The sequence below is a fragment of the Nipponia nippon genome, unplaced genomic scaffold, assembly GCF_047370975.1.
Source record: "Nipponia nippon isolate SJK-2023a ecotype South Korea unplaced genomic scaffold, ASM4737097v1 scaffold_5, whole genome shotgun sequence".
NCBI classification, from domain to species: domain Eukaryota; kingdom Metazoa; phylum Chordata; class Aves; order Pelecaniformes; family Threskiornithidae; genus Nipponia; species Nipponia nippon.
This window is the reverse complement of record NW_028262369.1, coordinates 51,491,557-51,519,162: the sequence shown is the minus strand read 5'-3', so window position 1 is coordinate 51,519,162 and position 27,606 is coordinate 51,491,557. Positions and strand designations below refer to the sequence as shown.

Here is a 27,606-nt window from a genome sequence, read left to right as displayed (position 1 = left end):
TATTTTGTTTATTTCGTGACATAGAGGTCTTAAGTATGAGATGCTGTAATACCATTTTGTCATGTGGTATTACTTAGTTACCTGTCACTTACCTTCTCCATTTATTTGCAGACCGTGTAATAGTTCTGAATTAAACTACAACCTAAAGTGAATTTCATAAATAATAGCAACTTCGGAAACAGTCACGCTTATTATAAACATAGACCTATGAAAACTGATTTATAATGGTTTTCACACTAGAGGGCACTAACATCTCATGAAATTTAAGCCCAAACCAATTTTTACTCTCTTTGTAACACTTAGATATTGGGTAGTCTTACTGTTTTTATAGTGGATTCCAAAGGTTTCAATTTCCTTGCAGCCTTTTCTTTGTAGAAATGAAAACTAATGGTATTCTTGCAAGGATGCATTAAAAGTTAGTGTGTGGAGTTTTCCTTTTGTGTGTGAGTTGGCTTTTTTTTTTTTACTAAACAATAATTTGGGTAATTTGTGGAGAAAAATGCGAATTCCACTTGTACTCTTAAATTGCTTTTAATGTGGTAATTTTCACTTGAAGGTGGTGAATAGACATATAAGATAAGAAATTATTGGAGAACTTCTTGTAAAAGTTAATTAATAGAGTTAACATCTGGAATATATGTTTTAAAGTTGGTAATCAAAGGAAAAGAATCATATGTGAACTAATGTTGCAGGCCTGACTTTAAGTTAGGGTTAATTTGTACACTTACATATTGATACCTGCTATATAGAAAATAGTGTGGAAAAGAATATGAAAGTCTATCCTGCCAGTAAGTAATGGATTGCAATGGAACCTTCAGTTGTTTATGTAGTTTTTAAGTAGGTAATTTTAGAATGTGTGTTTGAATCTAAAATTTGGACCTCAAAATGGTATAGCCGTTTTGGAAGTACTTTATTTTTGTTATGGACTTTAGATACTGAATTTTGTTTAAAACACGTGAATAAAATGGTTTCTGATTACTTTTTGCTCTTTGTAGGAATGGTTATTCAGTTGCCTTGGAGATGATCCTGCTGCTGTAAATGTAGGGCCGAAGATTAATGGTGTGGGCAGCATGGACCTAATGAACGGACAGTCAAGCAGTGTTAATATTGCAGCTACTGCTTCAGAGGTAAGGATTACAAAACTCAGTTATTGGATACTTAAGACCATAAGTACTCATTTTTTTTTAAAGTTCACCAAAATGCAAGTTTTTCTTTTAACAGATCTGGTGCAGCAGATTCTTGTTTTGTGTGTTGGTTTCATATGCCCCAGTTTAGACATGAATAACTTAAAGTTCTGACCTTTGTATACCAAAATAAAGCATGAGCTAGCATTTACAGCCTTGCCATAGCCAAAGTTGCCTTTTTTTATGTTCTCTTCCATCACATCCAGACAAAGAAGCTTTTCTTTTCAAGTTTTAATAATAATAGATGCTCTTAGTGCAATAAGCTGGGCTGGCGAGGCCTGTGGGAAATGTTCTCTTCTTTGACAGGTACTTGTGTGTCTGTGTCAAGGGGTGGTCTGACACAGTAGCACTGGAATAAGGTTGTTCCCTTTGTCTTTTGGACTATGTTCAGGCATTGGTATGGGTCCCCTCCTGCCCACCAAAGTTTCTGCCCTCTAGAACTGAACAGCTCATGAGTTAAGAGCATGTGTATCAGCCAAGCAATGGAGATTGACCTCCTATGCTGATGCCTCTTATTTTGAAGTTAATACAGTTTTCCATTTGTCATCTACTTGTTAAGGAAAAGGGGTGGGGTGAAGTTATTACCAGAACTTTTTGAGTTCTTTTTGCTAGGATCATGTGCGGAGCTGTTGAGAGTTGTGACCGATTCCTAAATTCTTAGCAATGCTGGAAGGTTTGCAAGACCTGGTTGGTTTTGTTGGGGTTTTTGTGGGCAAATTATTTTGGCCTTCCCCCGCAAATCACTCCCTCTTCAAGTTTTTGTTGGCTTTTTTGATAATGCCTTGTAGTACTGGGATGAAGGGAACTGTCAAGTATTGTCAAGATTTAAACAAGAACGCTGGCATCAATCTCCAAGACCATTGTTTGTTTTTACAGAGATTCTTGTACTTCCCTTATCATTGTATTATGAATCATTGACCATTTGTTGGCATGCAACTGAAAAATTTTCTTGGAGGAAATTTCTCTTTTTACTCAACAAGATAGTCTTGAATGTTTGCATGATGTCTGATAAAAATGAGTAAAACATATTTTGGCAAAGTTACATGAATTTGCTTTCAGCAAGTGGTATTTTTTTTCCTATCTTGACTCACCAGGAGGAGCGAGGACTTGTAACTGAAATGTTTCTGTAGGTATGTTGGTTACTGAAAATGCCTGTCTGGTATGGAGCTTTTGGTGGTGTTTTCAAAGTCAGGTTTTTCAGAGGGATGGTCCTATTAGAAGAACCTAACTAAAACCAGACATGATTACTAAATGAGTATGTAATTTCTTTATATGTCCTTATAACAAAAGTGCTTAAAAATGGACAAGAGTTTACTTCAGCTGTCTGAATTCTCAAGGAGTTCAAATGTTCTTGTTTCTGTGAGTGGGAAGCCGAAGTCAAAATATATAGTGTAGCCCTAAAATACTACCTTGTTAGCTTTTCAGGAGAAGACATTAGCACAGTAGAACTATTTACCAGCGTCAGTGACCATGTGCTATCTTCCCTCCTGCCTTGGCATCAGCAGACATGATGCAGGTGTTACTGAAAGTACGGTGTAATAGTGCTGAAATGTGGCTTCCACCAGAAGTGATCTGGTGAAGCGGTCATTCATGTGCGTGTTGTGTATATGACCCATATCCATGGTCTTGAAAACTTTCAACATTAGCAGTAAAATTACACAAGCTGTCAGAAAGTGCCTTCATTACGTGGGCCAAAGTCTAATCTTTTCAGCTTTCTAGGAGGTATCCCCCTGTGACGGTGGTTAGGATAGAGTACTTAAGGATACATCAGCATAAGACTAGGCAGGTCTTGGTTTGTGCTCAGTGTGATTTGCCACAGCTGACCTGGAGCTCTCAGCAATGGTGGGAATAAGCTCTGTGCACCAATACTAGTTTTCTTTCTCTTGAATGTCTCCAAACAAAGTGTTAGCAAAACTGTTGTGGGAGCTCTGTTAGCACTTCCGTAAAGGCTATGCTATTGTTGAAGCAAGCAGGTGCCATGCTGTACTTCAGAAAAGTGTACTGTTTGCTGAAGAAGAAGCATTAAATTTGATACATTTATTAACTGTAGTAACTGTGATCCTTCATGATGGTTTTGTCCACATGTCTCATCTTATTTCTTACTTTGTAGTTGAGAGTTTGTTTTATGCCAGGTTTCTGAAAGTGAGAAAAAACTAAGAAGCAAGAAACATGTATAGCCTTTCAGGTCTTCAGAGGAGCGTGTGGGGGAGCAAAGTGATTGCATGCTGTATGCATATTTCTGAAATAAGTATGCCTGGGGTTCAGATGTGAAGTGTACATCTGGATGTGACATCTCAATCTCCATGTGAAAAAACCCTTCTTTCTTGTAATGACTGAACAGAATCTAGGTTTGCACCTATATACTAGGGGAAGTATAACTCATAACACAGTTGTATTGTTTTAATATGAAACCAATATGAAGTGTTAATTTCATACAAAGTGTTAATTTTTGTATTGTATTTGTATTTTGCAGGGAAGCTAAATCTTTGTAGATAAAGATTTATAGAATAATATTCTAGGATCTGGTATTTTATGCAAATGTGAATTACTAGCATTTAAAAAAAAAAAAGCACTACAGTTGTTTATACTGAGTGTCTTCAACAGGAACACATATGTAGCTTACAGTATAAGTTTTAATGCTCCTAAGAGAAACAGGAAGAGACTGGTACTGTTCTTTGATATGAACTATTCCTTTGGGGCAGACCTTGTCTTTTTCCTCTCTGTAGTGTCATTTTATTCTGCTTGAAATTCAGTGTGATTGTATTGTTATTATTGTTATTAACTTTCCTGTCAACAAAATTGGAATTCAATTATGTGTTGAAATGTAACTGTTGTGTTTTGAGGAACACCTTTGAAATCCATTGAAGTTAGTTTGAGAGTCTCTGATGTTAGCAGTCTTTGTCAGGAGAAAGTATGTCCTGTGACTGCCTTTAAATTGATAATTTGCCCAATAGAAAAATTCTGTGAACAGTGATGTTTGAACAGAAATTTTGCTTTTGGGAGTGTAAAAACAAAAAAGGAGTGAACCAAAATATCATCAGTGTTTTTGTTTTGTTTCTGCAGAAGAGTAGCAGCTCTGAATCCTTGAGTGACAAAGGTTCAGCTGAACTGAAGAAGAGCTTTGATGCAGTGGTATTTGATGTTCTAAAGGTTACACCAGAAGAATATGCGGTAAGCAATTCAAGTAATTTTTGTTACTTTGTGTGTGAATCTTCTTGGCAGCTTTTCCTCTGCTTCTCCATTTCTAGAGCTTTTTTGCCTGACTTCTGTTGTCCATGGGTTTCAAAAATGGATCATGCACTATAGTTCTTAATTGTCTATATTCTGTTTAATATTAAGTGATCTTTTTCAGCTGTGCCATCCAGGCATTTTTTACACTTTTGTATGTAACATAGACCAAAGATTCTTAAATCGATATGATGCAGCTTAATTCTGACATGCATATTCTAGTTGCAAGAATATACTTGATCTGTACTTCTTTTTTTTCTGGAGGTTTTCATTTTTACTCTGTTAATTCTTACATGTAGGGACTGTTTTCTTCTTTCAGGTACAATGGTACAGAATAATAAATTGGGTATCCTGCAGAACCAAGAACAAATGAGTAAAAATGTTTAACTAAAACATTGGGTGATTTTTTTTTTATTTTTTTTTTTTTTTACCCTGCTTGTAGAGGTTAAGATGACAGATGGTCCCTCTAAGTGAGTCAAGTATGTTACTAGAAAGATTGCGAACAAGTTATTGCTCTTACTGCATTTATAATTCAAGTGATGAGATTCATGATGAGTTCTCCTGGGGAGATTATCGATACACAGTAGTATGTATCACAAAATATTCCCATTAAGTTTGTTCTATTTTTTAATTGTTAATAAGTATTTCAGTTAATTATTAACGGCTAAATTGATTGTAATGAGCACACTGAAAACTTAAAGCATCTGGATTATGAAGTGGTACTTACACATTAAATTCTTCTTGGATAGTTAATGGGATTTATTCCTGACCGAGGTTTAAGTCATGTGGTTCAGGCCTCTTCCTTGTTCGTTGTCAGGAACAGCTGGGAAATGAATCGCCTACTTTTCATGGGAAGATGTTTTTGGGGCTGGATATTCTTTCAGTTTTATCTTACGATTTCTCTACATAAAGGAAGTTTAAGTACTGAGGGAACTGGGGGCTAGGGGCATAAATTCAAGTGGAATTACGCATTCAGGCCAAAAGAGCTACAGGTTCCTTTGAATGGCTCTGCTATTTAGCCAGTGGTGGATGCTGCTGAGCAGCAGAGTAGATCACTTAGTCTCTGTGAAGCTGCTGTCACTCCCTGGGACAGCACAGTACACAAAGGTGCTTTGTCTTGTATCGCGTTTCATAATCCTTTTGCTCTACTGTGCTCTACTGTCTAATCCCTCATCTCTCATGTGCAGAACCCTTTCACCTTCATGCGTGTTCTAAATGTTACCTAATTAGTAAATCTTGGTTGGATAAAAATCTTTTATTAAAATCCAGTGTTTTTACTGTTTTCATATTATGCCTCAAACTGGGTAGAGTTCCACTCACAAACAGAAAGGAATCTTTTAGTTAAGCATTTCACATTACAATTACAAACCAGTGGTTGTATTTTTGGTTTATACTATCTGGTATAATTCTGCTGTTTTCTCAATTCCCCAAAAGAAAACAGCTTTAGTCTTAGCCTTCTCTCATTTAAAGTATCTAGTTCTTTGTATCAGGATTCATTTATTGTAAATGGATCTGAAATGTCTTGTAGATAGAATTCTGAACAATTGAACAAAATTGCCAGTAGTCAGTGTTCAGCCCTTTGGCAAGGCTATAATTAATTTCATTTCTTTTTCAATGTTTCTGTACACAGGTGGAGTTCTTCATTAATGTTTGTTTCCCCAGGCAAGTTTATCTGCTTTTCCAGTAGGGCTTGCTTGCTTTGAATGCTGTCTTTTTCTGATCATTCTTGCTGAAGGTTGTAGAAATACATAAATTTGCCAAAAAACTTCGGTGCCTTGGAGGAAAAGTACCTTTGACCCTTATGCTTGTTTTTATTTTATTGGCCATTTCCTTATTCTTCCTGGTTTTAGTCCTACTGTAATAGAGAAGTATAATATCTTCATCTGGATTTCAGTGTTAATGTGATGACTACCTGAGTGATGCAGTATGGCCAAGCTCTTGAGGACACCAGCACTGATGAGAATGCAAAACTGTGTTAGTAAGGTTTTCATTATAATAGTGGGTATGTACCTCTCAGATTGGACATGGATATGCTACCAGTTGCTTTTTCAAAGTATGAGAAAACTTCTACTTTATTGATAGCTCTTGTAAAACGGATGCAGCGCAGACTGCTGTCATCTGTGACTTAGTGAAGGCTGAACTCTGTTACCAGCTGCAGAATGAATACTGTTTTTAAAAAACTTTTTTAAAGTGGTAAACTGAGGAAATAATTTGTGGGCTGTGCGAGTACCTTATTTATGGAGAGAAAAGTTAATGTGATAAAGCCAGTAAAACATCAATAAAAGCAAGTTGCTGCACAAGAGCTAGTTAGACAGCTGTCTAATGGTTAGGAAACCTTGGCTTGAATGAAAAAGAATTCCAGTGCATAGGTAGCATAAAGATGAGTTAACTGATAAAGGCAACATCAGCATTGGGAAGTCTCATCCTGTACCTTATATGATATGTTGCATTTTGATCAAAATGGGTCACTGTGTACAGATGGAACAATTACAACTATGCTGGAGAAAGAAGAGCAAAAATCTGAAAGATAATTAAGTTTGAGAGACACTGGAAATAAGATTCATGCTAGTGGTTTCCGTACCAATATGAGACACAGGTGTCTTTTCAGTTCCCACTGTGTTAGAGACATTGTTATTTCAAAACTTGATCTGTTTAGTCAGTTAGTGGGTAAGAGAAGTTGGACCACAAAAGCTATTGCTTGTAATCCTGTATTTTCACGAAGCTGCTTACCAAGCCAAAGAGAAGCCCAAGTGTAAATATTTTTGGTGATTTTTATTTCTATACTCTTCCCTTTGGCAGTCATCTAACACTATCCTGAACGCACAGTCGGTGTGCCATTTCATGTAATGGTCCTTTGTTCAGTCTCCTACTAACTTTCTAGCAAAAGTACGCCAGCCCTTCAAGGGGTCTAGTTTGAACAGGAACAGAAATTATTATTGTAATATATGAGTAATAGTCCAGTTATACTGTTACTATCAACCAGGTGTTTGAAGTTCTTTGTAAGGTTGAAGGCCGCTTTAGAAAGGGCCAAGTTACAGCTGAAACAGGTGAGATCTTCAGGCATAGTTGCTGCTGTTGCAAATTTATAGTTTGCTTTATCCCCCTGCAGCTTACAAAAACAATTTCCAGGGGATGTATGGATGTGTGCATGTTTCCTAAATTTTGGGGAAAAAGAATCCCATTCAGTGAGTATGAAGTAGGACACGTTTGTTTTCTGCTAAGGATTCTACAGACAGCTTTCTAGCTGCACCTAATAAGGAGACTGTCTCTCTTTTAAATACCTGCTTTTAGGCTGATCACTGCTCACTTCTTTATTAAGCGGCTAAAAGCCACAAAACAAGTTGGTGCCAGGATTACCCACTGGTGTCTGGCCCTGCCGATGGAGCCGCTGTGTGTGTACAGGGTAGGCACAGTCGCAGTGAATGCTGTCCATTTTCGTTGAAGGGAGAAGTGTGGTTTCGAGCATACAGGGCACAATTTGTGGGGGAGGGATATGTTAATGGTGCAGTGGCAGTAGAAAGAGGGGGCTGGTGAGACTGAAAGAAAAAAGGAAAATGCTTGGGGACATGAGCTCCAAATTAAGATGCTGGCGAACCTCAGGTTGAAGAAATATTTATTTTTTGCTTTACAGTAAATTCTTATTCCTTAGACTGCTACTGTTTAATTATTTGACTGTTTATTACTTTTTGACTTGCTTTTCCATTTTATACTTCAACTTAGCCACAGCGGTGTAAATATTTGAGGTAGAATTAAGGGAAGCGCAGCTGTATAAATCCATTGCTTTTTTTCCACCCAGTTATCTAAGAGGGATTCTTTATTCTTTGCCCTAGTCTCTGAAAGCGCTATGAAGTAAGCTAAGATGTATGTATATTTCTTTCTTTTTGATTCCAGTTAAGCTTTGTCAAATGGACAGTGGAAAAAAGAATATTGCTTATTTTGGAAACAATACACAAATAAAGTTTCATCTAAATATTTTTTAAATAAACAAGGAATTTTTCTCTGAGGCATTCTTACGACAGTTAAATATCAAGTTATCTATATCTGAAGAAAGCACAAGAGTGTTTCGTAAAGGAAGCAGGTCCCAAGAGTTCTGGAACTGCATTGTGTGTGTAATAAAAGTGCAGTAATAGGTTTTGAGGTGTGGGTGGTTCAACAAACTCACTTTTTGCCCCTTCAAACAGAACAAAAGTAACTTAAACTGGCCCAAGGTTCCCCCCAGGAGAACTTTCTCTTGTGTGCGACTCTAGCAGATTCACGGCCCCTTCTGCAAGTTCCTGTGCAGCTACTGGTGTGAGTTGTGCTACGTGGTTCCTGGCAGTAATGTTGGTTTTGGCCTCTCCTGAGGCTGGTTGTCAGTGGATTAGGGAGTTTGAGGCAAGTCTGTCTGCTGCATCTGAGAGCAGTTTGAATAAAGTGAAGTACTGGGCCCTAGGAGCTTTTGATGAAAAAGGACTTCTGCTTGTATATGTTCCTGTTAGCTTTGAATATTAAAGAATAGGTATGTTCCCAATGAGAGCAAGAAGAAGCAACTTTATTATAGCGTGTGGAGGAACTATTAATGATAAAAGTTTTGGAGTGGACTTTGTGAGAAAACAAGTAGAGTTTCAACACAGGAACTTTAATCCCCCAGCGTTCATTTTGGACAGCAGAATTATTCTCCTACTGATGCAGTGCTTAACAGAGGCTTAGCTATTTTTTCAGTGAGGAAAAGTATTCTGGCAGCCTGGAGAGACAGTGCTAAGCCAAGTTGGAAGGCTTAAATGTAGTTCCTTCTAAAAATTCAGATTAAGGAACAATTTATGAAGTGCTGCTTGAACCAACACGGCTTCAAGGAAAATAAGATTATGGCAGTATTCTTCAATAACCAAAATGTAGACATCTGATTTTTTTCATCTCAGACAGAAACTTAGTTTTTCTTTTCACACTGAGGGTCTCTGTCCGGGAGCTCTATGGGAAGTGCACTGTCCTTACGGTAGGTACATGGCAGGAAAACTTGTAGTACAGCAAGTAGCCTGATAAAAGGGGTTCATGCTTGAGAAGGTCTAGGGACTAGAAAGGTGGGATTATAGCCCGGCTCAAATGGGAACTTTCATATAGGAGTGTGGAGAGGAGCTCAATGCAGTGGTGTTAACTGCAACTAGAAGTTCTTAAGTTACAGAATTTTATGGAAGGAGAGTAATCCATATGTATTCACAGAAAAGAGCAAGAATTGGGGAATGTTTTAAAACTTCATTTCATTGAGCTTCTCCATGATCCTCAAAGAAGCAGTATACTGAAATGTAGTTCTTAATCATTTGGATGTAAAATTTTTGGTCTGACGGATCTCCCTGAGAGAGGGGTAAATCTCTTTATATTTATAGGAAGCTGTGTAGTAATAATTTTAGTATTTTGAAGTACTTAAATTGTTAACAAGTCCAACATCTCAGGAGAGCTAAAATATTTTTAAACTTCACTGTTGGGGACTGTCCCCAGGCAAGGTCTTTCTACCACATGTAAAAGCTCCCATGGCTGCGCAGGGGGCAGAAAGTTATCTTCCAAACACCATTCCAGTGTGTTAATTGCAAGATGATCATTCGTGGTTTTTAAAAGATGGTTTTCTCTTGTAGGGTTCTTCAAGTGGTTGAGAATTGGGAAATATATTAGTTGTACATTAAAAATGTACTTCTAGTCATATTCTAGAATTGTTATCTAGGATCTAGGGTAAACATAAACACAAAACTTCCATTCAGCTCTTTCATTGCCTGAGTAATCAAGAAGTATTTTAATATATAAATGAACTTGATAGACATATCACTTCTGGAAAGGCAGAAAATATCAAGTTTCCGTATCTTTGTGTAATCAGAATGCTTATTTAAATGGTAAGTAAGAATAAGTTCACAGTTTTGTATTGCACGTGTAGTTCTAATTTTTTTTTTAAATCTATGCATCTGACAACTCAAAAGCCAGAGAGGTTATGGTTGGCTTGCTTCATGTAACAAATTGATGTGAACACTTACAATTTTTGGTTTGAATATTAAAACACTAAACCACATTTAGGAGACGGAGGTATCCAGGAATTTGTATTGGCTGAGTTAAGGAGCTGGAATGAGAAAAGTTAGTGCATTGTATCTCTTTCACTGCAGAAACCAAAGTAATGGCTTTGTTTATTGGGGTTTAAATTCCCATTGATTTGGTCATGGTAAAAGTTTGTTGTTGTTAGAGTTGAGAAATGGCATCTAACATAAATATCATACATTATTTTTGAAGTTTTTTGTCATTTTAATTGCTATTAATTAGAATGCCAGCCTTTCAGTTTGCTTTATTTTTGATTTAGCAGTGAGCAAGCACCTTTAAAAGAGTGAAAACTCAGTTAAGTGTTAGACTTATAAATATGGATAAGTTAATGTTTAAAAAATTCTGTTTTGTCAAAGGTATTTTTAAACTCTTATGTGAGGTACACTGTCATATCTACAAACTCAAATGGCTTCTTACCCATCAGCTTCGGTATTCGGCTATCAGTTGCTTGCTTTCGAATTGTGAACAGTTTTTTAAGTGCTTGGAACTCGTAATGGAAATTGCGAGCTCTCTAAGAAAGGAACCTCGATAAGGGATGTTTCTTGAACAAATGATAATGTGATACAGTGTTACTGAAGATTGATACTGCTTTTAGTGAAAGCAGCAAGATGTGTAAACCAAACAAGCAAAAAAAAAAATTATCCTAATATCAATGTGATACTAGAAGAAAGAAGCTTCTGTGTTAAAAGTTACTGAGTTGTTTTTGGTTCTCAGACTTGCTTTTTTTAATATTGTAGTGTACTTAATAGCAATTTCAAATTTTTTTAGTAATGAATGTTAATCTTAAACTTCGGCATTTATGTGTTTTTTCAATGTTAATATACCCATTTAATATCCCCATTTAAAATGTATGCATTTACTTTGATATGTGAATTCCGGTGTGAAGCTATATTAAGAGTCTTTTTTCATAAATATTGGGTGTTGATCCTGTCTTAAGTACTGATTTGTTTAGGAGTCACTACTGAAGCAAGTAATAGTCTAATTTAGCTAAGGCACTTCAGATCGATTAAGAGGACAAATTCTGGAGGGCTTGGAAGAAAGACAACATTTATTTTTAAGCATTCTCTCTCCTATGTGAACAATGAATCAGTTTCCTGGCTCATTTTTATTGTACTGTTGTTGTAATCTTATTTTAATGAGGAGGATTTGCAGTGAAATGTTAATAACTATTGCAAGGCCTGGGTCTTTTGTAAGGATGTTCTAACATACCCTATATTCAAATTTTATTGAATTTATTGAAGTGCCCATTCTTCTGGTTTCACCTTTCCCACCCCAACCAATTTTCTAATTCATTTCCTTTATTGAGAAGTATAGCGATACATTCAATCAGCCACATGTTTACCTAAAATACATTTCTGAGAAAGCTTAGTATACTTTGGCAGACAAATGGGAGACTAGAGATTGAGTTCTATGGCTGGTGTTTCAGGACTGGGTTCTTCACCTTGGAAATAAAAAGGCAGAGTTAACTCTTCCTCTAATGTGTGGCTGCTCTATAGTCAGGATTGGATCGAGTGACAGAAATGCTTTCCTTCTGTCCATGTGTCTCTTGAGTGTTCCCTACAGGTAAGAAAGTGTAATTCCTTGGTGCTTGTGCCTGCACAGCCATGGATACATTGTTAGATGATTTACAGAACTGGGATAGATTTGTTCTTTCCTAGTGAATGGGAAGTTTAGAAATAACACACCCCCCCAAATATCAGGCAAGTTTGTCCTACACCGTGGTACAGACTTTCTGTGCAGTATTTAGATAAGTACTGTGCTCATAGGGGAAGCTCTTTTCTTAGGCATTGACAATTTATTTATTGACAAGTTAATATATTTATTTCTAAATCTTACTTTTAATATATTAACTTGTGCCTCAATTCCTTTTATAAGTGTTCTCTGAACGCATCTTGATTATTAGCTTCAAGTCCATTTTAACTCTAGAAATCAGTTAGTCAGATTTTCCCTGCCCCTTTTTTAAATATCATGCTTTTGGAGAAAAACCTTGTTCCCCCTACTTGTCAGATGTCTTTCCCTGCCCCAGTAAAGACATGCCTTGCATGTTTGTTTCCTCAAAAGAGCCTTATGTGTAGATATCTCAAATAAGAGGGCATACTATTAAATTGTCAAGATGAAGCCGTATTTGCTTACCCGGGTGCAGTATAACATAACCCAGAATGACATCTATGACACTTGTAGAAGTTTCTAGAGCTCTTCTGTGTGTAATGTAAAGATCGAGCTGTACCCTTCACCTATAGCAAAGCATTGTCAAGCATGTTATGGCTTTTGGCAAGGTGGTACTCCAGTTACTGTCTAAGGGTCCTAGTCCTTCCCAGGTAACCTGCCTAGGTTAGGAAAAGGTGGGAAATAGCATGAAAAATTACTAGCGTTGTCTGTACACACGTTCAAAATCCTTCAAAAGCAAAGTTTCATTAACCACCATTGGAATAGTTTATGTTGTCTGGGCGCACTTTCACAAATCTCTCTGCTTCCCTTGCCAGCAATGACTTGTTGCCTGTCAGTACTTTTTGTGGCAAGATAAAATTACCCCTCTTGAAAACAGGCTTCATGTGAAGATTTCTGTGTTTCTGACCTTGATGATCTAAAAAGTAATGCTGAGAGAGTCTTTAATTTTAGGAAAAGAAACCATTTTTATTCCTTCAAGAATAAGTCACTTTTTCATAGGCCTCGTAGTAAAAGAATAGAATGGTTTCAGTTAGCAAGGTTGCTTGCTTTCAGTTTGAAAAGCATCATTTGTTTTTGGCAAAAGTTTATTATGTACTTTTACTGTAGTTGCTGTGGGTGCAATGGAAGAATGAAGTTATGTTGAAGGCAAAGAGTCTTCTGGCCTACGATATTCCTGAATTTCCATTCTTACTTGTCACTGCTGCTTAAAACAAACTTGGGGGGGGGGGGGGGGTATGTCTGTCTGATATCCTTGTCTTCGTCTAAACTTTCAAGGTACAGTATAATTTGTGCTGTCGAGACAGATGCTGCAGCTGATCAGTTGATTGTTAAACCACATTTAAAAATGGTAGTTCGGGGATTAATTTTTTTTACACTGGCATTTAAATAGTTTATGGATATTAATGAATGGTAGGTGCAAATTGTATGCCTCATACCACATACGAGTGTATTTATGTTGCAAGACCAAGAATGTCTTGTTTACGTAAAAGTTTGTACAAGATTTACTGCTACAAAGGTGTTCAGACTTGCACGTTTGTGAGTGTATATGGCCTTGTTTGTAGTTGAGTGTGTGGATTCAGTCAAATTGGCCTGATTTAATCTCACTTTAGCCCAAGACTAGAAAAATCTAATATAGCTTTAAAACATAATTGTTTGGAAGAAAGAGCAGCCAATTAAAGCAGAGCCCAAGAAACAGAGTTTGTAAAAAAGCAAAGTTACAAAGGGTTTGTTACTTCTATGATGTTGTACTGCAAAATACCAGATGATTGTGTCCAATGTGCCAGTTACAGAAACTGGGACTGATTTATATAATTTTTTTTTATGGTCATGTTTAATTGCTAGAATTCCTGCCTAAAAATAGATTAGAGGTGTCAGAGATCTGCTACAAAATGTAGATTTGGTCGTCTTTGGCAAAACACATTGCTTCTTGTCTCTCATTAGGTACTCTCATTAGAACAGGTGCATCTCTTTGCACCTGCTTTCTTTCAACTGGAGTATCCTAGTTAAAATTTTTCTGCAAGGTTGACTTTATCTGAGAAGCTGTTTTGCTATCCAACAATGGCATTCAATGGAAATTGCAGTTTGTGAGGGTCACAAAGCTGTCAGTGTGTACCACAGAGTGTATAAATGGGGGAACCACCGTTGTCAAGGAAATGGGAACAAAGCTATGCAGCTTGCATCTGAGGAAACCGAACAAGGTCTCTGGATTCACTGTTAAAAGGGTGTTTGTGATATCTAATGCAGATGGTGCTGGTATTTCTGGGCTACTTATATAGTCTTTGGAAGAGACAGTCTCTTTCTTCTGGATACATAGGTAGATAGACAGCCATCCTAAATTATATGCTTAAAATAAGGCTTTGTGAATATGTTTCAAAATGCAAAATCTGGTCTTTGACTCTGCGAGTTCTCCTTTACCCTTTTCGAGGCTAAACAGACATCCTAGAATGAAAGTGTACTTATTGGTTCTGACTTGCTGGACAGTGAGATGGCTGTATTTAATTTTAACTGTTGCTGTGCAACTGAACAATTACTTAGCTTAGTTATTCAAATATGGTTCAGGTATTGATTTGAAAATTTTTAGGGATGTTTCAATATAATTGTGTAACACCTAGACTAAGATTCAGAGTTTGAAGAGAAACTGCCCTTGAGCAACTAAAGTTAGTTCCTTGTATTCTTGGATGGCTTCTTATATAATGTTTCTGAGTTGAAGCTCTGACTTGCACACGTAACTGCAGTATTATGCTCCTGAGAATAATTTCTCATGATTTGTTTATTGTATTAAAGGAAAAGTTTGGAACACTTTATTCTCTGGTTTTGCAGGATGGCTCTGTGATAGGAGCTGAAACCTCTGAAATTAGCTACAAAATGGAAGTCAAAAGGAAACGGAACAAATACAGTTGTCATGCAGCACAGCAACTTAGTGGAATGCAAGGTTAATTTTGAGCTTAATTTAGGATTTTTTTTTCTTTTATTTCAGGGTCAGATAACGCTAATGGATGTCCCTGTATTTAAAGCAATTCAGCCAGAGGTAAGTAGTTCATTGGTTTTGTTTTCAAAGTTAAATGAAAAAAAGTTATGCCAGTGTATAAATTTTGGAATTGCAAAGTGTAAGTATGTCAATAAATCTTAATTTTTGTCCCAGTTCATATAGCTCTGAAGCAGATGGCTTTATAAAACAAAAATATCTGGGACTAATAGTTTGATTGGAGAATGAAGTATTGGTATTTAAATATGTTCAGCTAGTGCTAGAGATGAAGTATCTGGATTTTAATGTTTCTGAATGGTAAGCATCTTGATTTGACTATTCTGATCATACTGTTTTAGGTTTCAGCTCCTGATACCTCATGCCATACCTCATCCTGTCCTGTGTTTTCCTAACTGGTTCATATCTTTTTTTGGAAAAAGAAAAATGGCTCTAACAGCATCTTGTATTCAAGATGGGTGTGATCTGTGGATATACTGGCATAATATATTGACGACTTGTGTTCTCTGTTTTGTTTTTAAATAATGCCATATTCCTTTCTGATTGCAGCCTGACTTGAACTGATGTTTTCAGAATATTCAGTGACCGTAATAAGTGATCAATTTGTTTATCCTTATTTCTGTACAATTAGCATTTTCCTGTGGGCATTGTTTTGCACTTTTGAAGGCTTATTTTTCAGTTTATTGTCCACTTTATCGGTAGCGTGGAAGTCTTTCAGCTCATCAGTCACCTATCATAAGCTATTTTATTGTTAGCAGGCTTTTGGCATGTCACTCTTGTGGCACACCGAAGAATATTTTGTGTCAATTGGAGAAACCTGCTGAATCTCTTGGTTGTGATTATTGATTTCATCATTTGTGTACGCACAACTTTTTTGAAGGCTTCCTTTTGATCTGTACTTGAAAATGTTGTCACGATTTAGCTTTCATGATTTCAGCAAGCTATTTCCTACCCATGTGGATTTATGTGGGTTTTTTGATTGGTTTTGTTTGTTTGTTTTTTAAATCCTTCAAAGAGCCTCCTATTTGATCTTTCTGGCTTTTTTTTCTGGGCATCCTTAGAGGCTTTTTGGTTGGCGGAACATGTTTATCTTGATCTTCTAATAGGATATCTCTTTTTTTTTTTTTTTTTTTTTTTTAGACCTCTTTTCCAAAACTTTAAAGCATCTTACCCTTTTATCTGATTTTTAAAAATATTTTCCTCATATGTGTGTTTGTGTACTTCTTTTTCTAATGTTAAGTATTATGGCTATGTAGGGTTCCCCCCGCCCCCGAGTGCTGAAGTTGAATAAGCATTGGGTGTTTTTATGCAGTGCTTCATCTCTAGTTACACCAAGCTTCAAAGTACTGGATATCGAAAAATCAAAGCACCAATTTAACTAGTCAGGACTTTTCCTAATGATCTACTGAAAAAGAAATTCCACTGCTTGAGCTTGATGGGAGTTTATTCTTTGCAGTCTGCTTCTAGCACTGCACAGGATGAGCAGTCAGCTGTGTAACAACCACAAGCAAGCAAGTTAGATATAGTGGCAGCGATCCAGTACTCTATATCTCATAATTTGTTGCTCTTTTAATGCTACCTCTTGTATCTCAGATTATATTGTGTGAGCAAACTACAGAAAGTCTCTGGGAGATGAGATGTCGAGAAAGTACATTTAATTTTGTTGGCTGTTCTAACTCATTATTGTAAACCGTAAAAGGGAAGAGCAGAATAAAATAATGAAACTTATCTAAAAGAAAAACTGAGAGAGTAGGTGAATATATCTAGAAAGTAATTCCTTTTAAGAAATCTGTATGTACTGCCTAAGAAACATTCACGTGATGCTTTCACTGGAAAACATCCATATGAGGAAGGGTAGCTGTTTTGACACTTCTCAAGTGTTTGCACAAAAGCAGTTGAAGGCACCGACAGTGTGCAAGTATTATCCATCCATCAGTGCTCCTTACAAGATGACAGACCTCTGTCTACCTGTGATCTGGTGTGCCTCTAAAATGTGTTAGTCCCCTATGGAAAAGGGGCGTACAGATTAACTCTCAAGTCAGAAGAAGATAGTCACAATTAAAATGCTTTCCTCCTGTTTTGGAGAAGGGGAAAACAGACATGGAACACTTTGCTGTCAAGACACCTTAGGCAAGCTGATTAATGAAGTGTTGTAGGTTTCTGAGTTTCTTTGAAGTATCCATCAGGCTGTGTGCCATATCCATATCTCAATTCAGCTTGTAAATCTTTACACGTACCTTGACGTGTGCACTTCAACATTGTTGAATTTGTAATTAGAAAACAAAACAATGTTGAGCTGATTTCACCTGTATAAAAGGGCTTCTAAACTGAGGCTTTAATGAGTGACTAAAAGGTATTGATAGAATTTGGTTTTTTATATCGGTGCTAGTAGATACTCTATTTAAAATCAAATTTCACAGCGCTCATCCGCATGCATGGTGGGAGATGATAAGCAACGTCTTTCCCAGTGTGCCAAGATTTGAAAACTGGGTGTTTATTATAGGTTGTTGTAATTCACCAGCAAATCTTTGTTATACAGGCTGTGAATCTCCACCTGCTTCCCAAACTCTATAGAATGGTATATGAATGAATATTTTTAGCCTTTAATGTGTTTTCATTGTTTTCCCAAATAAGGATTCTGAAAGTTGTGTTCCAAGATGCTTTATTTTTAAGATAACTGGAAATTAATTTTCACCAACTTTAGGGGGTGTGAGCAGCATTCTTTAAAAATCATAGTTTTTCTTGACTGACTAAATTATTGTATCGGATCTTCTTCGCTGTGTTACAATCTTTTCTTAAAGTACTGTAGGTTTGTTTGTTTGTTTTTTTTTAAAGCAACATCAGAATTTCATCTTGCTTATCTTAACAAAAACCAGAGCTGAATAATACTTTTTGCAGCAATATATGGTAATTTCTCTTTTAGCATCAAAATCAATGAACATACTCATAGCACACACTTACATACTTCTACAGCCTTTTGCCTCTATCTGTAGCAAATAAATAGAATTCTGTCTGCCTGTATTCAAATTTCCTACAGATATCGTGGGTGCACATGTATGCTAGAGTTCCTACACATCGCCCACTACAGCTTCCTGTTTCATGCTCTTAGGAAAAAACAGACAGGGAGCTTAGTGTAGCCCACAACTCAGGATTAAGGTACAGTGGATCACTTTACATTTAGGGTGAGCCAGGAGCATGGACTTGAACAGTTACCGTGGCTTAGATAGTATATAGTGACATGATCCCCTGGCTGAGCTTTAAGCAGACTGTATCACTCCAAGTGATACCAGAAACAACCTTTCTTCATAATTAAAAATGCCTGCAAGTTACTTCTGAGAAAAGAAAGTAGAAGGAATTACTGTTTCTTCGTTAATTAATAATTAGTGGGCTGCAGTACAGGAAATTAAGATAATAAAGAGCACACCTCTGCTACATAAACTTCTGTCTGTATGAAAGCAGCTGATTTGCATTTTCATTTTTGGGAAACAAAAAAAGATGGAGCTCCCCAAGTCAATCATGATTTCCATCTATTCCTCATGAATGACAAGTGGTGTGTTGGTTTTTCTTGTAGTGGTTGTGGCTTTCTGGAGAGCAGTGACTAAAAAGCAAAAAGGTAGTCATAGACTTGCTCATTTGTGCTGCGGGCAGCTACGTTAACATTAACTAAATGCCAGATGTCCCCTCGCAGAACACTGTAACTTGCATTTATTGGAAAATCTGATTACTTACTTCACATAATTTAATACATTTTCCAAAATTATTTACCCATATGTACTCACATTGAAAATCTTTACTGGGTTATTGTCTTTAACTTCTTTATCCCCTCTGCTTCACTAGGCTAGGCAGCGGGGGAAAAAAAAGTTTGCTTATTGAGTATTCATCTCTACTTGTTCTGAAGTTGTATAATGGTTCCACTATTAATCCTTGTTTTTTCTGTCCTCCTATTTTTGAAACTTTCACTTTGACCCGTATATAAAGATTTTAATGAGAAGCACAGTCTCTTTCTGCCGTGTAGTACAGGTTATAATTTAAGTGTATTTTGTTAAGGAAAATAATTCTATAGATTCAAAGAGGAATGAAAACCAAAATCAGTTATGAAGAAAGTTCAGCTTTTTTATTCTCGATCCTAAATCTTTCAGTCTTGCACCTCATTTTAAATAAATTACACAAAACAAGAAATTGGTAGTTGTAGTGATGTAGCTCCTGTGCTTGAGTTGACTGGCAGACTAAGGAAATAATCCTTGTGAATACTTCAGGTTTGAAACTGGTGGTGGAAAAAGTGCAATTCTAGAGGAAGATCAAAGAAACATGCCTGAATTACAGTAATGGAATAGGCAGCACAGTCTCTTTAGCAAAGAAATGAGTATTTTTATAGAAGTACAAGAATGGTTTCTGAATTCCAATTCAGCAAATTAGTGTGCTTTATTGCAATAGTGTGTGCAGAGTCAGGTCCGTGCTCATTAGGACTGTATCATACTTCTCCCAGACCAAATGCAGTGAAGGCAAAAACCTTGGTGGCTTCTCTTCTGTTGATGGCATCTGAGAGTGGTGGGATGAGCAGTGTCAAGGGCAATGAGTTAAGGCAAGCAAGTTCTAGCGAGTGAGCAACAGTTTCCCCTGAAGCAGAGTGATCAGGTCACAAAGCTGAGAAACCGTGGATAAGCAGCAAAGGGAAACTACTTTTGTTTTAGTTTATAGTCAAGAGAAAAGAAAGCTGACCGTACAGGGAAGAGAGGTCTTGTAAGTGAGATGGAGAAGCATTTCTTACGCTAGCTGAAGGGAGGGGAAAAAAGGCTTTTTGAACTCTCAAAAGTCTGTGCCTCTCCTGTGCCTGTTCCTAAACAGCGGTGTAGATGTTGGCTTAAGCTGTTGAACAATCTGAACTGATAGCACAGGTCCTGAGGGCCTGCATAACTGTGCCTCGGCACCTCTGTAAAAGGATTTTGATGTGTACCTTTCCAGTCAGGAGCAGGATCTTTTGCTTTGCAGTATCCAGTGCTACCTGCTTTCATTCAAGAGTGTGGGTAGAGCCAAAGGATTCTCAAATTTGTTGCTGCTAGCAGTTATCAGGGCTGCTTTGTCTGTTACTTCTGCTTCTGTGCTGAGCTTCAAGCGTGTATAGGAGAGGATGTGCCTTTGGCTCTGTCGTTTTAGTTGGAACTCCATATATTCTGGAATCATCTAAATCTCATACCTATCTTCTCTCTACTGCACCCATATATTTTCAAATGATCTTAACCCTAATTCTGTTACGATGTAGTTTTTCTACTGTCTCCAGTTGACAGCAACTTCTGCCTCTTATTTCCTGTAGTCTGAGTTCATAATCTTTTTTTCCCCCCACAAATCTAGGAGCCCAAATCTGCCTGTAACTCTCCCATCTCATTGTATACCTCAACCTTGTGCCTCTGTGTCCTGTTATACACTCCACAAATGACTATTTCAGCTTGTCATCTTACTACAGGGTTCAAAGGTTTTGGGGGAGGAAGAGAAAGGAGAGGTAGTAGAAGAGTGGTTGAAGCAAGTGCTCCATGCGGGTGGAGCTGTGAGCTGCTGAGCCTTTGAAGGGTTCATGTACGTATTACAGTGTTTAGGTGTTACTGGGTTGGAGCAAAATGTGGTGACCTTGTAATACCCTTTGAGTGCAAGGTAACAGAACATTGCCTTTATACAACACTTCATCTGTTTAGCTTTAATGGTGTAAAAAATGCTAAAAACCTGCAGTAACATTGAATAATATTTTAAAAAAAAAAAAAAAAAAACAACAAAAAAAACCTTGGAAAACTTCTAATTTCAGTCAGCCCTGGTGGGTTATTCTGTATTCTTGACTGAACTAGAATTTCAGAGCTTTAAACAGTATGTGATATGGTCAATAATGTACAATGAAGTCTTTGCCTTTTTGTGAGACTGCATGAGAACACATTTCATTCCAAGGTAAGGATGATAATGTACAACTCCATGTACAACCTTACAGCTAGCCTCAGGTCCAGGAATACAGAAATGGTCTTAGTCAGGAGAATCTGCTAGGAGTGTGTTCCAGGAGCTATTTCTGCTGCCCTATTGTTTAGATTTCCATCTTATTTACCGAAACATTTATTCTCTGCCAGTCATTGCTTTCTCTTTCCATTCACATAGGGAAAATCTCAACAAGATTTTTTTGGAGCAGAGGCTTCAGTTGTCAAAGTCTTCTGTCAAAAGAGGGAGACCTCTTTAAAATAATAATGAGAGAGACAGACACACGCACACATATATGGTTCACGGTCTGAGAGTCAGATCTCGCATCTGTGCCCAACTGATACTAGATCTCTAATTTTGAGTGTATAAATATAAATTTGACCTTAACATTAATACTGTAACTTATGTACAGTCTAAAGATTCTTGTTAATGTTTTCTACTTAAAAATTACCATTTCTGTTGCTAATCACATCAGTGCCACAGACCTCAGTGCTAGCTAAGCCTGGTCTGCTTCTGATGTCTGTACCATTGCCCTTAGATGTACAGTGCTAGGGCAATGGGTAACTTCTGCCTGGAATCATCATTGGTTTTTTTTTACTTGGTGATGAGAATTGAAACAGTACAAGGTCGTGCCTTGAATTATTAAGAAATTACCATGCTTTCTCTAAACCTGAGATGGCAACTAATTTTTTTTTCTGCTGTTAAGGAAGCATAATCATCAGATGCCAGTAAGGATGAATCACCTTGTATTCTCCTAAGCGCAGAGTTGTGATCGTTCCAATAGAAACTGCAGCACTGGGAGATGCTGAGGGATAGAGAATGTAAACAAGAGCCTCTTGGATGGCTTCCTTCTCCAATAGTCTGCTCTCCTTTGCAACAGGAGCCACTCAGGGCTACGTGGTTGTCTTGTGCATAGTCATTGAAGTGCAGATATAAGGAGATGGGCATGTGCGTTCCTATGCTGAATGTGCCAGCGTTTTCCAGGATAGGTTTTGGTGGCAGAACTTCCTAGTGAAATTTGAAGGAACGGCCCTAAATACAAAGCTGGAGACTCTGCATTCTTCCCAGTGCCTGTGGACGGGAGGGTCTCAGAGTCTTCTCTAGCAAATACCAGCACGCCACAAACTTCAACACGTGGAAGAATTCAAGGTCTCTCTTAGCTGGCATGAGACTTTTCAGTGGTTTTTGGGACGTTCGTTGAAAAGATGTTAAGAAGTCCCTGATTTAAAAAAAAAAAAAAAAATCCAAAACAAAAAAAAACCCCAAAAAACAAAACACAAAAAACCAAAAAACTTTAGAGCTTAGAATATCCAGATACCAAATTCTTTAAAACTATGTGTCCTAAATGGCACAATTATTGGTTACATGTTGAGTCATCTTGCCTACGTTATATGGTAGCTGGATGTGTAGTGTGATACTGGTTTTCAGTAAGTAGTTTTCAATGTGGTGATAAAACTGAGAGCACTTCAGAGTGGAAAATGTGGAAAGAAAGCATGAATAAATAAAAATGAAAGGCTGTACTTTGCTGGTATGCCACTTTAATAATTAAGCTGTCTCTGTATTGATTATTTTTCTCGGTAGCACTGTGGAATAGGTTGTGTGCTGTAGGCTGTATATATTTGCATCTATTCTGTATGCTATTGTATACGAATAGAAGAGCTCATTTTGGTACATTTAGTTTTTTATGATTTTAATTAAAACTGCTTTATTGAAATTAAGTGGTAGTAAATAACAAGGAAGATGATGTAGTTGCAGTTTTACAGACAAGTAAGAGGCATTGTAACTTTGTAGTTCTAAAGTAATGGTTTTTCAGGCTTTACAAGTAATTTGTTAGATTGTTGAGGCCTACAGTTTTTAGGGTGACTTAAGTACAGGAACTACATGATTTTTTTTTTTTTAATCTTTTAAGCAGGTCCCCTTGCTCCCTTTTACTCCACAAAACTATTTAAGTGCTGAGTGTTGTTCAACTTAAAATCAGCTTCTTTGGAAGGGAAAACTGGAAATAGTGTTTCTTTTATTGTTGCTGCAAAAGATGACAATTTTGTTATTTCTTTAATGCAATATGCCAAGTTAAAATAATGGGACATGTCTAGATTAAGTTAACAAGGCGTACCTTCTCAGTAGACTTTAAGTATCCTTAGAAAGCAATTAAAAACAAAAGAACATGCTGCTCTCTGTAACTCAGGTTCACATTTAAAGCAGGATTTTCCATGGTAACAAAATGGATCTTGAATTATTTCACTGGTTTCTAATAAGAGCTGAATTTAAAAAAAAAAGTCCCTAATTCAACAAAGGATGAATTGTAGAAATCTAATAATTCAAAACAATTCAGAAATGACACTTGTGGAATCTCAATTTATAGAAGAAATCAGAGAAAGTGTAACTGTATATTTACTACTTCAATGTATTATTGCTCTGTTAAATTATTTTGAAACTTTTAAGATTTTGTCTCTATATGCTCTTGACTGTGAACATGTGTTACGCACTAATTTTAAAAAAAGAATTTTTATCCTTGTTCTCCCAGGAGCTGGCAAGCTGTGGCTGGAATAAAAAAGAGAAATACAGTTCTGCACCAAATGCTGTTGCTTTCACCAGAAGATTCAATCATGTGAGTTGGTTTTTTTCCAGTGTCATTACATGTACATGTTTAAAAAGTCTGGGGGATTAAGTGTTCTGGCACATCACTTTTACTACTGATCACAGCTGATTACTTGAAAACTTAAAGTATCTGCTATAAGGAGTTCTTTATCTTCAGGATATAGAGAAAGACCAAAACAGTACTGAAGAAATAGCTGTGTTTTTGTTTTAAATAGCAGTTATTGATGAAACAGGAAAATATTAAGTGGGTTTTTTTCCCCATAAATGCTGGCTTTCCTTTACGTAAAGACAAAATCATAACCACCGGTTAAAGGCTTACCGTACAGGATTTCTGGAGCAGTAATTAGATGTAACTTCTTTCTGTGTTAGTTGAGTGTCTTTTACTCCACATAGATGTTTTTGTCCCTTGAAATGAAGCCTTTGGTCAGTATGGTTAACTTTTTAAGGTGACTCTGGGCAAACTTTAAAAATTCCAATCAGTTTTACTGTACAAAACTTTACAGCTTTCTTACTTAAAAATTTATCTGTGCAAAACCAACTTTAAAAATAAGATCAGAATTTTAGCTTTCTCAGCAATTAAAGCTGTAGGACTCCAGCTATGTAGTTAGCCAGCCAAGTCTCAAAACTGTAATGCTTTTTTTTATGTAATGCCGTATTTTGTATTTCAGTTGAAGTAACTCTATTACCCTCATCTCTCCTCATGTAAATGTTTAATAATGTCTCAAACTTACAAGCCCTATTCCACACCAATCTTCTCTACCCAGTCACAGATCTGCAGACATCTTTGTTAATCATCTAAAACTCATACCAAACCTCTAACCTTTTCAGGTTTTTTTTCCTATCAATTGTTGTGTACTTTCTCACTTTTCATTATTGCTCACATTCAGGATATGACCAAATCCTATTACTTCTCATCGACAATGCTTTTAATATTTCTTAACCTTCTAATGACTGAAATGCTTGTCTGGGCATGGGTTTTGGACACTTGCCTGATTCTTCTCTTGACTGAAGAGAAAATGTTACCACAAACTTCTTGTGACCATACCATCTGTTGAAATGTGTGGGCTTTGGGTTAGGGCTTTGTTTTTTTGGTTGGGGTTTTTTTTGGTTGCATTTAGTTAAAATTTTCCTGATCTAGCTTTTGAAGTTGCTCCTTTATTGGACTATATATCCAGCCTGAGACTACTTTTACACTAATACTTTTTACACTGATATCACTGATATGCCAATGATTCCAACATTTGCTGTCTTAGAATAGAGTAGACTCTTTCAGTTGGAAAGGACCTACAATGGTTATCTAGTCCAACTGCCTGATCAATCTGGGGCTGACCAGAAGTTAAAGCATGTTGTTAAGGGCATTGTCTAAATGCCTCTTAAACACTGACAGGCTTGGGGCATTGACCACCTCTCTAGGAAGCCTGTTCCTGTCTTGTTTATTCATGTAAGTTATATCTTCAAAGAAACATTGTCTTTTGATGAATATTCTGAAATGTTTTTGTAGTAAGGGCGTGTTAGGCAGCGTACCTCATCAAGGACCTCACTTCTCATTTGTTACTGTATAATGTACTAAGAACTGCAGGAATTGGCTAAACAAAGTCAACCAGACGTATTAAAGAATTGGTAAAATATGCTTAGTAGCAAGAAGGAAGGAGAGGAAACCTTATCATGGGAATAAGCAATTGGCTGTCTGCAAACTGACCGTTTGTCATTACAGAACCACTGTTTAAAAATATCTAACCTGTAAAATATGTTAAGGACAGAGGGAAGGAAGGTTTGCTTTGTACAGCTGGCCAGAACCAGGAGGGGATAGTTGTACTTTAAAAGTAGCTGTTAAAGATCTTAAATGTTGCTAAAATGCTAACTTCTTTATTGTTAAATAGTGTTTAGAAAACTTCTAAATACAGTATTTCTAGATTAACATATAGGAATTTCATCATGCCAGCAAAATCCCAGTAGTTTATTATTGTAATCCTATTTTAAGTCTCCCCTTCTTATTCATCCTAATGACTTTTTGTTTTTGTGACCATTTTAGATTTTAATTTTTTTTAAAGGATGTTTCTGTATTTTACTCTGTGGAACATTTGTCAAATCTGTTCACTGGATTATTAATTGATGGGTGATATTACTGGTTTTGTTCAGTCTTAGCTGTTATAAAAATCCATATAAAACTGGCTACATGCATACAACAAAGGCAATAAGGAGAGTAAGATGCTAGTAATACCTGCCTATTAGTAATACATTTCTTCATAATAGTTGGTAGTCCTGTTTCCCTGGAAAGCATTGCTAGCTGCTAAAGGGAGCCTTACATATTTTCATTACCCCAGAGTGCATGTTAGATAGTTGTTGATAGTCACTGGCTATATCATCTGTCTTAATTTCCTTTTTCTACTATGCTTCATTTGTTTCAAGGAACTGTTATTTTTGATTGAAAGACAGGTCAATCTGAAAGAAATTATAAAATGAGGTGACTCTGAGGCCTGTAGTGTCTTTGAGTTTATTCAGTGTGTTTCAATGGACTAAAAGACCTATGTCACTGTTTAATTTTTTTCAGTATGGTAAAGGAGAACCTTGACTAAAACGCAGCACTCTGAGCAGTTGTACATAGAATTTCTTGTGCTGTTTCTGTCCCCCCTCTCTTCCCTGTGGCTTTGCATCTGAAGGCCTCGCTAGAAATGATGCAGTCGGAGAGGGACCAAGACTTATTTATGAACTCTCCCTTTCTGTAGCTTATTTTTGGGGCACACCAGAAGAGCAATAAACATACAAACAGAATATATTCGCTTTAAGATTGATGCCATGACAGGCGGTCTGTGGTTCTCTTTGGGTGTCATTGTATAGACATTCCATATAGTGCTATGTACAGAAATGTAGCTGCAAATTTTCTTGTCATAAGGTTTAGGTGTGTAATTAAGCCTCAACCCGTTTGTATGCTTTCTTTACAGCCATAAAAGTTGGATGTGCCCCTCTGTCAGCTGACAGGTTCCTTCACTGAGAATCTCTTTGCTAATGATTTCTTAAGAGCCTTCCTAATATCTTGAAGATTTTGTTTTCTGTTGTCTTTAAGCTTCAGCGAAGACCTGTCCATCTGACAGGATCTGTCCCTGGCTTTCATTTCCCTGCTGGGTTTTGGATGTTGCACTGGCCGCTACAGAAGTTTCCCCTTTTTAGATTACTATTATTGCTGGTTTTAATGCCTAAAAGAAATACATTGCCAGTAATCTGAATTGTCCTTGGGACACCCTTGAAACAAGAACAGTGGTGAAACCTAGAGCGTGTCTTTGCCGTGTCGGTGAGTTTTATGGAGTCACCAGTGTAATCAAGACAGGCCAGTTTGAGGCTCTATTCCATTGATTATCTCTGAAGAAATGAAAAAAAGGTCTTTTTTTTAACAGGCAGCCAGTAGGTACTTGAAGCTATTGCAATTCACCATTAAACCACCTGGAACAGGACAAGTAGCTTCTCTTTCTGCTTTTCACATTTTCAGCCCCATCACATTTGGATGTTGCAGTGCTTAGGCTGTCTCTTGGTCTGTATTTAAAGCCAAAAGATTTGAAGGCATTTCTAGGTCGTCTTTCCTATTTCTTTTTTCTTGTTTGTTTCTGCTCTTTTTACAGTGTCATTTGAAAAACATTGATACAGGAGTCATAGTAGCCTGTAGCAGAAATTCTGCCTTGAAGAGTCAAAGAATAGGTAATAAAGAGGAAACAAGTTCAGCTATTTAACGTCTGCTCAGATGTTGGGTTAGTTTGCCTCTAACCACTTTTTTGGGAAACTGCTACATGGAGCTTTGGTGTCTGAGGGACGTACCATTTGCAAAAAGTTCTTCCAAGAAGTTTGCATCAGCCTTTATTCTGGCACCAAGGAAAGTCATCAGTTTTACCTTGGAAGTATAGTGGGGCTGTCGAGGGGAGGGAAAAGGGGCAAGTATTGTTTCAGTCA

At 37.0% G+C, this 27,606-nt stretch overlaps 1 protein-coding gene across 8 annotated transcripts in view; it reads left to right on the top strand.

Moving 5' to 3' along the window:
* The window catches only part of RALGPS2 (Ral GEF with PH domain and SH3 binding motif 2), a 134,195-nt gene that overhangs the window by 26,237 nt on the left and 80,352 nt on the right, over positions 1–27,606 (top strand). For all 8 annotated transcript variants that reach the window (XM_087731432.1, XM_087731433.1, XM_087731425.1 and 5 more), the window contains 4 exons: positions 996–1,127; positions 4,248–4,355; positions 15,112–15,162; positions 23,594–23,677. In XM_087731432.1, coding sequence (XP_087587558.1) covers positions 1,071–1,127; positions 4,248–4,355; positions 15,112–15,162; positions 23,594–23,677 — 300 coding nt within the window. In that variant the 5' untranslated portion in view covers positions 996–1,070. The remainder of the gene's footprint in view (positions 1–995; positions 1,128–4,247; positions 4,356–15,111; positions 15,163–23,593; positions 23,678–27,606) is intronic.